The sequence below is a fragment of the Ceratotherium simum genome, chromosome 35 (assembly GCF_057802395.1).
Source record: "Ceratotherium simum simum isolate JZ-2026a chromosome 35, ASM5780239v1, whole genome shotgun sequence".
In the NCBI taxonomy this organism is placed as follows: domain Eukaryota; kingdom Metazoa; phylum Chordata; class Mammalia; order Perissodactyla; family Rhinocerotidae; genus Ceratotherium; species Ceratotherium simum.
Window position 1 is genome coordinate 24,074,124 of NC_141934.1, and position 14,861 is coordinate 24,088,984.

Sequence of the window (14,861 nt, forward strand, 5' to 3'; positions counted from 1 at the left end):
AGATTCTCCTTTATTCTCGTACACTCAGAGATGGGGTCCTAGAATGAAGGCTGTAATGAGAGGGTCCCCGAGGCCAGCCGGGGAGAGAAGCACTGGCCCCTGTGGGTGAAGAACAATCCAGTGCTGGAAGGAGTGCGTGCCCTTTGAGGGTGCCAGGCTGCGCCCGGAGTCACCACTGGCTCCTCCAGGAGCCGCACCGGTCTGAGCAGTTGGGTGATGTGGGCTTGAATTTCTTCCAAGCTCTGGTGTTCTCTGCAGCGGCAAGGGGGTGGTGGGAGCTGGCGTTTCCAAGACTGTGGCAGTGCCCTCTCCTCGAACCTCATTTATACCCACCCCAGGAGGGTTTAGGGCTGGAGGCCCCACTGGACAGGTGTGCAAGTGAAGGCCGGGACAAACCGCCTCACTCAAGGGCATCTGGGGGCAAGCAGACCACCTGGCTCCAATCCAGCATTCAGCCCAGGAGGCAAATGGGAGGATTTGGGCAGGACGGGAATGAACTGGTCTGGGAAATGAGTTTTGAAGGAGAGGAACCAAAAAGGACCAGCTAGACTGTAAGAGTTAAGAAACCCACCCTCTCTGGTCCTGCCGCTGAGCTCCTTGGCCAAAGGAGACCCTAGGAGCTACCCCACCACATCAGAGGCTGGCAGGCGTGCCTGCCCCCTCACCTGGCGTCATTCCTCTTCTTCCTCCTCTGTCTTCTTGAACATGGCCAAAGCTGCTTCCAGCACACCATCGGGGTCGAGAATTTTGGCCTGGAGGGAAACAGCAGGGGTTGGTTTGGGGAGCACGGAAAGCCCAGGCTGCCAGCCTTGGGGGTGCTGCCAGCCTTGAGGGGTTCTGCTTACTTTGGGGGTGATGCCAGCCTCGTGGGGTGCTGCCTGCCTCCCTGGGGATGCCCTGACTGAAAACAAAACCTTGTCTGTTCCCTGGCTGGACTGGGCTGGGCCAGCTGGGCTGGGTGTGGCTGGGGAGCTGTTTTCAGTCTCTCTCTGGGTGTGGCCACAGGGCCCTCGTGGGAGCTGCCCACCTTAGGAATGGGGAACTGGGTGGGCTCAGGGGCCTCATCACGGCCAAAGTCAATCATCGTGCCACACTTGGCCACGTTGTCCACCCAGAAGCCTTCAAACAGCTGACCGTGGTTCAGGTGGAAGAAACGTCCCGGGCCGTTCTTCATGCCTCTCTGCCAGGAGCCCTCGTAGCGGTTTCCATTCTCTGGGGGATAGGACAGGGAGGCGTGGGTGCTGGGCACACCAAACCAGGCCAGACTACCAGGCGGGCCCCTCCACCATGCCCGGGCTGGACCCTCTGCTGATCCTGGGCTAGACACTATGCCCACCAGGAAGCTGGAAGGAAACCAGGTTGACCAGAGTATGCTGAGCTGGGTGGGTGGAGTGGTGTCTGAGACGACTGACCTATAACGTTAGAGCCCTGGGGTGTCAGCGACTTCCGGAATCAGACCTGCTTCATGTCTTGCCTCCACTACTTACTTGAACTTGGACAAGCAACTCTTTTAGCATCATTTCCTATCTGTAAAAAATATAGCTAATAATACATACAATGTTTTTTCAGCACTTACTCTGTGCCTGGTTCTTTGCTATGTTTCTGAACTCACTTCCTCCTCACAAGAAGAGTGCTGTGAAGGATGACAGACTCCATTTTACAGATGGAGCTTGAGAAGCTCAGGGAGTTTGATTGACTTGCTTGAGGTCACAGAGCTGAGAAGTGGCAGAGGCAGGATTTGAAACCAAGGCCGTTCATCCCAGGAGAACATGCTCTTAATCAGAATCAATTCTACTTCTCATCTGATGGTGGTAGTGGTGTAAACGTAATAATAGTAAAGCTAACACTTCTCCGTTCAGACACTAGCTGTGTGACCTTGGGCAGGTCACTTAACGGTTTTGTCTCATTTCCTCATTTGTAAAACGGAGATAATGGTAACATCTACCTCAGAGAATGATTGTAAAGATTAAACAAGTCGATACACGGAAATGACTTAGAGGAGTATTGATAGACCCAAGATCAGAGGTCAGCAACTTTTTCTGTAAAGGGGCAGATAGTAAGTATTTTTGGCTTTGCAGACCACAGGGTCTCTGTCGTAGCTACTGCCATTGCAGTGCAAAAGCAGCCAAGGACAATATGTAAATGAACGAGCAAGTTTGTGTGCCAATAAAACTTTATTTACAAAAACATGTATCAGGCTGGATTTGGCCCAAGGGCCGTAGTTTGTGGACCCCTGCTACACAGAAGCAAGAGCTAGTGATATTATCACTGAGTACTTACTGTCATGTGTCAGGCCCCATGCTAAGCACTTTACAAATAGAACCCACGTTTAACCTTCACAATAACCCTAGTTAAGGTTTATTTTTAGCCTTACTTTACAGATGAGGAAACTGAAGCAGAAAGTGTAAGCAAATTGCCTGAGGTCACGCAGCTAGTAAGAATTTGAACCAGGATTTGCTCCGAGACAGGCTGGCTCCAGAGTTCAAGCCATTAGTCCAGTTGCCCCAATGCCTCCACTTGACCAAATCTCATTGGGAGTTGGAATCTTGAGTTTTCAGGACTCTGGGCTCTGGTTTGTGTCCTCACCAAGAGCACCTACTATGTGCCACGCACGGGGGAAACAATGGGGAACAAAACAGATACAGTCCTAGTGCTTATGCAGCTCTCAGTCTGGAAGGACAATGACACTAGCTTTACAGAGAGCCTACTAGGTACCAGGCCCGGTTCTAAGCACTTTACACAGACTCCCTCATCTAACCCTCACTACAGACCTATGAAGGGTATGATGATTACTCCCATTTTACAGGTGAGGAAAGTGAGGCACAGAGAGGTGAAGTAACTTGCCCAAGATTGTACACCTAGTGCCAGGAAGGAAAGGAAGCAGGTGCTGAGAATAACGGGGAGAATGTGCTCTAGGTGGGGTGGATAGGGAAGGCCTCTCTGAGGAGGAGACAATGCAAAGCTCTGGGGGATCTTCTTTCTGTTCCAGGACGAGGGAGCAGCAGTGCAAGGGCCCTGAGGCAGAACATGTGGGAGGAACTGAAAGAACGCTAATAGGGCAAAACCAAGGGCAAGAAGGGTGGGAGGCAAAGCTGAAGAGGCAAGCAGGGCCAGATCATGCTGGGCCCACAGACCCCCATCAGGGCTCTGAACTCAGTCTCAGGGCAATAAGGAGCTATGGAAAGGCTGAGAGCAGGGCAGTGACAAGTTCCACTTTATAAAAAGCTCACTCTGGTCGCTGTGTAAAGAATGCATTAAGTCCTGACCCCAGTGCGGGCTCTCTGTCCTCTTCCCTCTGCCTGGGAATGCTCTTCTCTAGCTCAACGCATATCTGGCTCCTTCTCTTCCTTCGGGTCTCCATTCACACGTCCACCACTTTTCAAGGGGGAATTCCTTAGCACTCTGACCTCACAACTAACAGGCTGTGTGACCTCCAGCGAGAGATTTAACCTCTGTGCTTCAGTTCATTTGTAAAATGGGGATAAGAATACCTATCTTTTAGGATTGTAGTGAGGACTAAATGGGCTCAGTGCTGTTAAGTGTAGGCTATGATTATTATGACCATACGAAACTGTCTTAATTGCTCAAGTGTTTATTGTTAGGCGCCCCTTTTAGAGTATAAGCTCCCTAAGGGCAGGATCTGGTCCTCCCATTCACCTCAACGGGGCTTTGCGGGGCGTGACCCGGGGCGTGGCCTGATGGGGCGTGGCCAAGAGGAGTGCTGTCTTGGGGGCGTGGCCGGGTGGGGTGGGGTGGGGCGGGGGCGGGGCGGGGCACTCACTCAGGCGCAACATGCCCTCCCCTTCTGGCTTGTCGTTGCACCACTGGCCCTCGTAGATGTCGCCATTGCTGTAGTACATGCGGCCCCACCCGCTGCGCTGGTTGCCACACCACTCACCCTCGTAATACTCCTTGGGTCCGAAAAACTGCATCCCATAGCCCTGAAAGCACCGAAGTGTCCTTGTTCATGGCGCCCCCACCATCCTCCCTGGCACCCAAGCCATACCCCGGGCTTCTTTCTTACTTCCTCCCTCAGCCATACATCCAAGCTGATGGCCGTGGTTGAAAATTCTCCCCAGGCTGTCCATGTCCCTCTACCTCTCTGCTCCGGCCGTCACGCAGCCACCATGATTTCTCCCCTCCTCATTGGCTCCCCTCTTCCACTCTCCCATTCTCCCCGCCCCATGCATCCTCCATACAGCAGCGAGAAGGATCTTTACATTGCCCATCTGATCACGTTTTCCCCGTCTCCCCAACTCTGATTTGACCCTATTAAAAATCGCAGATGCCTCTGAGAATCAGATCAAAGCTACGGACTTTCTCCCCAGAAAAATGAACATAAACACCACACTTAGCATCCAACCACAGAGAATCATGGACTCCCCAAGGATCACACCTAAGGAGGCTGGATTAAGCAGCCAAGTTTACCTCTTAAAATCCTGATTTCCCACATAACCTTCAAGGCCCCCACCTACCCCTCCCCTCACTCCCAGCCCTGTGGGCATACACATCTTGCTGCTTAATATCTCCTTCCCTTTGCGACTTCTGCCTCCCTTGCCACTTCCGCTGCTCCTTTTTTCTCCCTGGCTAACTCCTTGCATCTTTTTTTTTTTTTTGCAGAAGATTGGCCCTGAGCTAACATCTGTTGCCAATCTTCCTCCCATTTTCCCTTTTTCTCCCCAAAGCCCCAGTAGATTGTTGCATGTCATAGCTGTATATCCCTCTAGTTGCTCGATGTGGGACCCCGCCTCAGCATGGCTTGATGAGCAGTGAGTACCTCCGCGCCCAGGATCCCAACCAGCAAACCCCCCCCGACCCCCCCCACCCCACCCCGCACCTCAGAAGGGAGGCGCACGAATTTAACCACTAGGCCACCGGGCCGGCCCTCCTTGCATCTTTTGGTGTCACCTCCTACAGGAAGCCTGCCCTGAACTCCCAATGATCTTCCTCTGGGCTAGGTGTTAGGATAGAGATGAAAACCTGTATCCTAACATTGTATTATATGTAAACTGTTTATTTTGGGATCTCTGTGTCCTGTCGTCCCCCCCCCCCCCCACCCATAAGCAATTTGAGACAGAGATCATGAAGTCCTGGGCTCTACCACTTGTCCACAGTGCGGCCCCAGGCAAGGCACTTCACCTCTCTGAGCTTGTTTCCTCATCAGTAAAATGGGAATGATGATGATGATGATAATAATGCTGCTGGTGCTGATGTTGCTGTGAGAGTTAACTGAAGTACCATATATCATGTTCCAGGGTCACAATAGCAGTTATTCCACAGCAATACTGTATTATTACCTGTCTCCATGGCCTCTGGTGAGGATTCGGGCGTTTATGGGTGGGAGACATGCCTCTGGCTGGCTTCTACCCCCAGGATGTTCCTCTCTTGTCCTGTGGTCAAGGGTGTGGCCTCTACTTTCTCGTTCCCACTTTTCCTACCCTCCTCCCAGTCTTATCCAGGCCAAACAGAAGGGGGATTCTTAGAAAGGGATGCCCAGGGAAAAGAAAGCCAGGAAATGAGTGGGTACGAGGCGGGAGGAAACTTCGCCCCCACACAACCTGGCTGGCTTCTCGTAGCCACAGTGCCTTTCAGGGCTCCTCCCTGGGCCCTCTCCTCTTGCTTCCTGTTTCCTGGGTTTTGTTCTGAGAAGCCTTGATGATACCCCCACCCCTTCCTTCTCCCACCCACACAGCAACCCTGCCCTCCTCCCCTCAGATCCCCCCCTGTTCTCCCAGGCCTCTCTGACTGCCACTGCTATACACACCCACACCCACATCCACACCCACACACAGCATGCCTGGCCCACACCCCAGGGCATGATGGGAACCACTCACCGATTTCTTATCGCCCTTCCACCAGCCCGAGTATACTCTCCTGTGCCTTCCCGTCTCTTGGTCAGGAAGGCTGAGGGTGCCATAGCCATCTCGCTTCCCAAACTTCCAGTCCCCCTCATAGATGGCTCCTTTCTTCTTCCAGATCTGCGTTCCTTTCCCTGGTGACACACGGATGTGCCAACACTGCAGACATGGCCTCCATGGGGCCCGGGGGGAGGGTGTGCAGAGGCAGGCACTGTGTCTGCCTGGATGTCAGGGGCCCCTAGACTAGACAATCCTCCAATACTGTGTCCGGGTCTGTGCCTCCTCTCTAGACCCCCAGTACCCGGGAAAACCCCAAGAGAGTTCCATTTCTACAAACAGTGGTTCTCCAGCCCTTTGCCCTGAAGCCAGAGTGATTGATATAGCAAACCCCAAGTATAAATCTGCCCCTTCAGCATTTCAGCTTCATCTCTTAATAACACTGAATGGAATGAATAATACCGAATGGATACGTCAGATGGCCAGGGTTTCTAGAGAATGTTCTGCATATTTCTTCAGTTCTCCTGAACATACATGGAGGCCCATCTCTTACTACTCCAGCCACTTCTGTGTCCTCCACTCCCACCTTCCAGACTGCCCTCCAACCACTATGGCCTCCATGCTGATCCTGGAACCCACCGAGATAGGCTTCCGCCTCAGGGCCTTTGTACCTGCTTGTCCCTTAGCCTGGAACACTCTTCCCCAAATATTCATTTACTCCCTTCCACTTGCAAGTCTTTGCTCAAATCTCATTTTCTCAATGAGGACTACCCTGACCATGCCATTTAAAATAAGCCTCTTCTGCCTGCTTATCCTGCTGTTTCTTTCCATATCTCTTATCAACTCCTAACATAATAGATAATTTACTTATTTATCGTTTATTGTCTGTTGTCTGTCTCTTCCAGGAGAATGTGTGCTCCACGAGGGCACAGACTTTGGTCTATTTTGCTCAATGCTCTATTCCCACCACTGAAGAACAGTGCCTGGCACGTTGTAAGTGACTAATACTTGAACAAAGACATTTGTTGAACAAAGGGATGAGTAAAATATTTGTGGAGTACATATATGGGCCAATTCATGTCTTGGTTCTTGGTAGCTCAGGAACAAATCCAACATTGTCCCTGTGAGCTTTTTGATCTCAGGCAATTAACTTAATTCTCTGGGCTTCAGATTCCTCATCTGTAAAATGGGGATAAGACTAGCTCGTGGGCTTGTTCTCTTCACTAAATTTATTAATATATGTAGAAGACTTAGAACAGTGTCTGCAAATAGGAAAGATAGCAATTATTTTTGCCTTTGAGGTAGGGCCCTGCCACACTGCAGGGAACACTTGTTTGTTTGTACCTGTCCTCCTACCCTTCTGGGCTCAGTTCAAACATCACCTCTGACTATGTTCTCATGGCCCCTTTCATGTCTCCATCACACCCTGATGCCGCCACTTTTAGCCATGTGACCTTGAGTAAGTCACTTCCTCTCTCTGAGCTGCAGTTTCCTCATCTGTAAAACGGGAAAACCTGTTGTGCAGGTTCTCCGGGGGACTGAAAGCTCCCTGAGGGTGGGGAATATGCAGATGCCCAGTACAGGGCCTGGCAGGAGCAGGAGTGCATTAATGGGTGGATGAATGAGCAGTCTGGGAACCACTGGGGCCTGTCCTTGCCCCACGTGATTCCTCTCTTGACTGCTTCCAGTCTGCTTAATCTGTTTACATCACAGCAACCCAGCTGAGCTTGGTCAAAAGGTGAGTGTTGAAGAAGGGGGGTTGGGCCTGGATTCTCGGACAGGTCTTCTTTCTGCAGCCCCAGCCCCATCAGCTCTATGCCTCCAGGGTCAGAGGGGAGGCAGGACTCACACAGAAGGAGGGCTCACTCAGCAGGCCACATCAGCCCACAATGCCATATCACAGGTGGGGCAGCCCAGATCCAGAGAATGGGATGTGGTACTCAGTGGTAGCGCCAGTCTCAGAACCTCAGGGTCTTGACTCCTGGTCCAGGGCTCTGTCCACACCACATGCTGCCCACAAGGACTGAAGTACACCCACAGGCATCTTTAACCACACACAGAGCTCAGAGCAGCTGCATAAAGCCTGGCCTTTTTTTTTTTTTTTTGTGAGGAAGATCAGCCCTGAGCTAACATCCATTCCAATCCTCCTCTTTTTGCTGAGGAAGACCGGCCCTGAGCTAACATCTATTGCCAATCCTCCTCCTTTTTTTTTTCCTTTTTCTCCCCAAAGCCCCAGTAGATAGTTGTAGGTTGTAGTTGCACATCCTTCTAGTTCCTGTATGTGGGATGCCGCCTCAGCATGGCGGACAAGTGGTGCGACGGTGCGCACCCGGGATCCCAACCCGGGCCGCCAGTAGCGGAGCGTGCACACTTAACCGCTAAGCCATGGGGCTGGCCCCAAGCCTGGCCTTTAAGTCAGAGCTGAGGGTGGATTTGTGTCACATGCTGGGTGGGGTCAGTTCTTTGGTGGGCTTCTTAGACAAGGATGGTTCTGAATAGAGATCCCTGCCATGCTCAGCCCTCAGAGAACATTCCAGAAGTTCCCCTTCTGCACAGACCCTGGGCTACAGGCTTGATAGATGTTATCTTTTATCTTTACAGATAGATATTATTCCCATTTTACAGATGGGGAAACTGAGGCTCAGAGTGGTGTAGTGATTCACTCCAGGCCCTTGTTGGTGGAGCTGAGACTCTGACCCAGGTTTCTGGACTCCAAAGCACTTAACACTGGAAGGCAGGAGAGAAGGTGGTTAAGAGCATAGAGTCTGGGGCCGGCCCTGTGGCTTGGTGGTTAAGTGCGTGTGCTGCAATGCTGGTGGCCCGGGTTCGGATCCCGGGTGCGCATCGAGGCACCACTTCTCCGTCCATCCTGAGGCCGAGTCCCACATACAGCAACTAGAAGGATGTGCAGCTATGACATACAACTATCTACTGGGGCTTTGGGGGGAAAAAATAAAATAAATAAAATCTTAAAAAAAAAAAAAAAGAGCATAGAGTCTGGAATTGCAAGAGTGGAGTGAGAAGCCATGCCACTGTTTTTTATTTTTCCTTCAGGGCTTAGTTTGTATCAACGGGACCCCCGTGTTCCCTGCTGGTGAGACCCAGAGCCCAGCTCAGTTAAAGTCGGAGCCCCAGATACTTCGGGGGCGGGGGGAATCCTCCCTCGCCCACTGCTGGTCAGACCTCAGGCTCAGCCGTCTTCAGAATGGTGTCAGGGTTGAGTGAAGACCAGAACCCCAGTTGCTAGCCCGTTTCTGGGGGACCACCTTTTCCTCCTGCTAGCTACCCCAGGCTGAGCCCAGGTTTCAGAGGGGAGGGACGGAGCTGGAGTCTTCAGAGCCCTAGCTGCAGCTGGTGTCTCAAGACCACTTTGTCCCCTGCTGATCCCTGAGCCCTTTGCTCAGCTTAGGTCAGGGCTGAGTTCTGTTCCAGAGCCCCAGCGTGTGGAGTCCCCTGGCTGGTGCAAGTTAGATTTACCCCTTTGGGGAGCCTTGGGGACACATCTTATGTCCCCAGTGAGCTCTGCACCCTGCGTTCTTGGTCCCGGTCGCCCACCACAGCCAAGACCCTACACTCACCGCCCGAGCCCCTGAGGGTCCCCCACTCACCGTGTTTCATGTTGTCCTTCCACTCACCCACATAGCGGTCGCCATTGACAGCATACACCTGGTGCCTCAGTCCATTCTTCTGGGCCTTCCGGTCCCATCCCTTCCACAGGGGCTCCGACTTATGTGGGCACTTGGAGACAGGCATGTCAGCTGCTTCTGCGGGGCCAGAGGATGCTGGCAAAGGGTTAGGGACATCGGGGGCTCAGTGCACCCCGCCTAATGCCAGGATCCTAGGGCTTCCCAAGGATGCACCTGTCTGAGCTCAAATGGGGTGAGTCATGTGTGTTCTGAGTCCTCGAGGGAGATGCGCAGCCCTTGGGGAGGATCCTTTTGTGCTGAACTGACCCTTGGTTGTGCCCTCCCTTGCTTCTCCAGGGGCCCCCTGGGGGGGTCTGATGGCACAATTGCTTGGGAACCCAGGGAAACCAGTAGAGCAGGGGGTTTTGTGATGGCATGAGGATGAGCTGCCCCTGGGCAGAGTGACAGTCACACATTTAATAACCAGTATGACCCATCAGAGTGGATGCTGGCCATACAGCTAGAACTTGGCCCGGAGCCCCCAGTGGTAAGCACTGGGATGCCCTTCAGGGAAGTGGGGGGTAGCTACGCTGTGTTGGGCTGGCAGACAGCTGCTATGGCACAGCGCACAGGCCCCCCCCCCACCACCAGACCAGCACCCAGCACTTTAGCCCCCTTGGTCCTGCCTCATCTGTCTGGTGGATAGGATGGTGGGAAAGCCCAGGGACTGGCTTTGCCGGGGTTTCCGAGCTGTCATGAATGCCCCAACTAAAGATACTGCCTGTAGGGTGACCACTGTCCCAGACTGCCCAGGACTGAGGGTTTTCAGGGACCTTGGACTTTCAGTGCTAAGACTGGGACAGCCCCAGGCACACCGGGATGGTTGGTCACCCTCCTACCTCTGATGTCTGACCTCTGCCTGGGTACTCTACCTGTCTGCCTCACCATCGGAGCTCTCCTCCCTGCCCTGCCTTGTGGGGTCGCAGAGAGACTTTGGGTGCTCCAGGGCCTCTCCCCAGTTTGGGAGACCCCATCTATGCTCTTCATGTCCTCAGGATCTCCAGTGCAGACATTTATGTCTGTCTGTCTGTCTCCATGGGGCTTGTGCAAGGTGATAAAGATGGTCTCCTCCCAATCTTGGCAATTCCTGTTTCCCCTCAACAAATACCATCTATGCTGCTCCATGGGTTTGGGGAGTCCACACACACACACTCACACACACACCAGCAGTGCTGCAGCAGGGCCTGGCATTAGGTATTTAACCATCAGCATGCAAACGTGTTGACCAATCAGAATGACCTCAGGGCTGAGTCAGTTCCAGGAGATCATGGTGTCCCAGCATCCAGCCATCCAGGGCCAGTGTCATGGGTATGCGACCTGTGCAGTTGCACAGGGCCCCATGCTGCGAAGGGCTCATGCTTGGTTTACTACTCTGCTGTCACCATTTTGCAATTCTTAATACTTTATGAGCAAGGGTCCCCCATTTTCATTTTGCACTGGGCCCCGCCCATCAAGGGATTCCTTCTCTTGGGTTACAGCAGGGGCCTCCAGGAGTCTGCCCAGGCTGACCAACCATCCTGGTTGGTACATACTTTGACAGTCATGCCCAGGAATAGGAGCGTTACTCAAGGCAAAGAAAACAGCGAGTACAAAAGGTGGGAGGGGGGAAACAGTCTCAGGTCCTAAATTTAAGGTTTTTCTTTCTTCTCCCACTTTCAAGAACCATTCTACTCTGATGAATCTTTATATTTAATTCACTCTAAAAAATCAACACATTTATCCAAGAAAGAGACTTTACATATCATTACTATAAATGGAAAACCAGTATCAGTTACCCTAAGGGGAAGGTAACTGTCAAAATAAAAATACTGAAAAGAAACCAATCTTTGTCTTAGCTAGATATTGTGGCTTACAGATGAGATTAGCAAATGTTCAGAAAGGTGTTAATGCTATAGTAGCCCTAAACTGACACTTTCTCCTTGGCTTACTCAGAATTGTAAGAGAACCTAGAATATAATAACTCTCTTACGACGTCACTGGTTGTTACTTAACGCCTCATCAGTGTAATAGAAAATCATCCTCTGTCCCACCCTTTCGGGAACATAAGTTCTACTCAAAAGGAGGTTGCGGTCTTAACACATGAGCTACTGATAGGAAAAGAACGTCTTGCAGCGCGGTGCATGGACTCTGCCCCTGTTGTTTTGTTACTGAATAACAATAATTACCACAATGGAAGGTGGAGGGGGCGGGGCCCAGACAGCTGGGGGTCAGTCTCGAGCCCCCGCCGGCCCCACCTGCGCCCGCTCACCTGCGCTCTCCCGCGCTCTCCCGCGGGGCGGAGCCTGGATCCGGAGTTCCCGGGGTGGGAGCCGTGGGGTCGCAGCCTCCAACCTCAATTGCCACAGGCAGTGCGCGCTCCGGCGTCCCGGGCCTGGCCGGGGTCTCTATGGCAACGCGGGGCCCCAGCAAAGCAGCCCGGCAGTGCACGCCCCTTCCTGAGGAGACTGTGCCCTCGCGGGGCCGCGGATGGGGAAGGATGCAGGTCCTCCGCCGTCGGGCAAGGACGTCTTCCGGCCTGGGGAGGTCGAGTGCCGGCTGGTGCAGCGGCCTGGTGGCCAAAGGCTGGTGGGCGAGCCGGGAGACCTGCTGTCTGCAGAGCGTGGGCCACAGTGTGCCCGGGGAGGTTACCGCCCTCCCCACCCCTGGCCCTCTCGCGTTTGGGGTTCTCCAGGGCGAATGCAACGGCCGAAGCAGGCAGGAAACGGTGCAAAGATAAGGCGGCAAGATTTGAAGGGAAAACCGACATCACACCGGTTCTCAGTCTTTTGAGGGTCTACTAGTCTCTTATGAAAATCTGAGGGAACCTGTATAGCTCCTCCACCCCTAGAAGATGCACGCATTTTACATAGACACAAGTCGGCCCACGACACTCTTCACTCCTTGGCTCACATCCTTAGTGGCTCCCCTTGTCACTCAGAATAAAAGCCACAGTCCTTACAGTGGCCCTCAAAGCCCTGCGGCATCTGCCCACATTCCTCCCCTTTCCTCTATGACCTTGGCGCCTACTGGAGCACCCAGTCTTCCTCGGCTCCAGCCACACACTTGCTTCCTGGCTGTTTGTGGAAAATGCTGGGCATCTTCCTGCCTCAGGGCCTTTGCCTCTTCTATGCCCTCTGCCAGGACATCTCTTCCTCCAGATAGCAGCCTGGAGCACTCCCTCCTCCCCTTTAGGGCTTTATTGAAACATCACCTCAGTAAGGAGTTGCTGGACCATCATATTTAAAATTGGAATCTCCATATATACTTCCCAACCTGTTTTGCCAACCTCATTCCTGTTGCGTGTTCTCTTTAGCACTTGGTACACACACACATACACACCCACACCCACACACACACAGATATTTATTGTCTGTCTCTTTGAAGGCAAAGATTTTTTTCTTCCAACTTGAAGTAAAAAATTTCAAACACACAGAAAAACATAACTAATAGTACAATGAACACCTGTTACAACCTCTGCCTATATTTGACAATTATCAGCATGTTGCCATATTTGAAGTCAGAGCAGTTTTTGTGTTTTTTTCACTGCTGTCTCCCTAGGACCTAGAAGAAATGCCTGGCCCCTAGATGTTGCTCTATAAATGTTTGTCAAATGAATGAATGAATATGCTTTCAGGGACCCCTGCTCCAGGAATCCTTGGTCCTCAGGTTAAGGATTCCTTCTAGAGAGGAAGCCAAATCTCCAGGCCCCTTTGTGGAAATAGTACCCTGCCCAGGAGTATGCAGCTTGCCCCAGCTGCTGGCCAAGCTGTGTGCCCAAGGGGCTGTGTCCTCCTGGAGGGACTTTTTCTGATTTGCACAAAGACACAATATGGGCTAGAGGCAGCCTTCCTGGAGTGGAGGCTTCCTCCAGCTGTGCAGAAGCACTTCTGTCTTACCCCAAACTGTGCTGTCTCTCTGTGCCATTTATTCCAGGCTGTAGCCCCAATATCTAGCACAGTCCTGGCACATAACATACACTTAGTACGTCCCTGTTGAACAGAAGAACGGTAAGTGTGGTCATGGCCGTTTTGTCCTCAGATCGGTTCTTTGCCCTTCCTCTGCTCTGTTCTGTTTGGTGGGGGCTACATTTCTCAGGCCTCTGGTCAGTTCGTTTCTGGCTGCATTCAGCCAATAGGAGACGTGGGCAGGAGACAGTGGCGGGCAGGAGGAAGGCAGAAGCTGGGGTATTTCTTCCCCTTTCTCTCTGCCGCAGGTGGGTGGTATCTCTGGCGGAGAGTGCATCTGGTCTGGCCCCTGGGCTCTGTCACCACCTGCTGCCTTTGTCCCTCCTGTCCCAGGTAGGGTAGTGACTTCCTCAGTTGCTCATATGGAGGCTGTCTTCTTTTCTCCTAGCACTCTTTATGTGCATCCAACACCTTTGTAACTAATTCCCCCCTATGAAATTCTCTTTGTTGAACTACCTGGCAGAACCGGCAGTTATATAGGGGAAATGGGCAGGGAAGGAGGGGGTTTAGGGACATCGACCATTCGGTGTGACGAACTTCAAGGCGCCAAATTATCTCTTTCTTCTGTCATTCAGGATGGGTACCAACACAGAGTTTTTCTTTCTGGAGGTCCTCATGTTTCTGGGGAACTCAGAAAACAAAGTTATCATCTTATCACAGCAAGAGTCATAATACTAGCAGATCATGTATTTTGCAAAAGCAAGAGGTGCTTAATCATCTATGTTACGTGCAGGCTAGAATGTATTTACAGAGACTAGTGAGTCAGAATCATAGTCACAACATTGCTTCCGTTCCCTAAGATGGCTTCCCTCATGCCATTTTTTTGTGTGTGTGTGAGGAAGATCGGCCCTGAGCTAACATCAGATGCCAATCCTCCTCTTTTTGCTGAGGAAGATTGGCCCCGGGCTAACATCTGTGCCCATCTTCCTCTACTTTATATGGGATGCCGCCACAGCATGGCTTGACAAGCGGTGCGTTGGTCCGCCCCTGGGATCGGAACCTGCGAACCCCGTGCGGCAGAGGAAGCAGAGTGTATGCACTTAACCGCTGCACCACGAGGCCGGGCCCCCTCATGCTGACTTAAGATCTAGCTGTTACACATTCACAATATTATGCAAGTATCACCACTATTCATTTCCACAACTTTTTCATCATCTGAAACTGCAATTCTGAACCCATTAAACAATGACCATTCCCTCTTCCCCAGCCCCTGGTAACCTCTAATCTACTTTCTGTCTCTATGGAATTGCCTATTCTGGGTACCTCACATAAGTGGATTCATAGAATATTTGTGAAGTGTAATTTTTGCTCTAGAGTTCCCCATGGGATCAGGCTGAACTCACTTGGCTTCTCCCCTATCCTACTTATCCGGTCTA

At 52.1% G+C, this 14,861-nt stretch overlaps 1 protein-coding gene across 1 annotated transcript; it reads right to left on the reverse strand.

Moving 5' to 3' along the window:
- On the reverse strand, positions 1-9,628 carry MORN3 (MORN repeat containing 3). Its single transcript, XM_087423333.1, has 6 exons — positions 9,464-9,628; positions 5,835-5,992; positions 3,782-3,941; positions 1,028-1,212; positions 666-752; positions 1-252 (listed from the first exon to the last, which is right to left on the reverse strand). Exons 1-5 carry the CDS (start codon positions 9,606-9,608, stop codon positions 672-674), a joined length of 729 nt encoding a protein of 242 aa, XP_087279459.1. The 5' UTR covers positions 9,609-9,628; the 3' UTR covers positions 1-252; positions 666-671.
- Positions 9,629-14,861: the final 5,233 nt, after the last annotated feature.

Coding starts and splice junctions, on each gene's coding strand:
- MORN3 (XM_087423333.1), bottom strand. CDS start 9,608: ATGCCTGTCTCCAAGTGCCCACATAAGTCGGAGCCCCTGTGGAAGGGA. Junction 3,942..5,834: donor GGAAGGGCGATAAGAAATCG/GTGAGTGGTTCC, acceptor CGGTGCTTTCAG/GGCTATGGGATGCAGTTTTT. Junction 1,213..3,781: donor GGAGGGCATGTTGCGCCTGA/GTGAGTGCCCCG, acceptor CCTATCCCCCAG/AGAATGGAAACCGCTACGAG.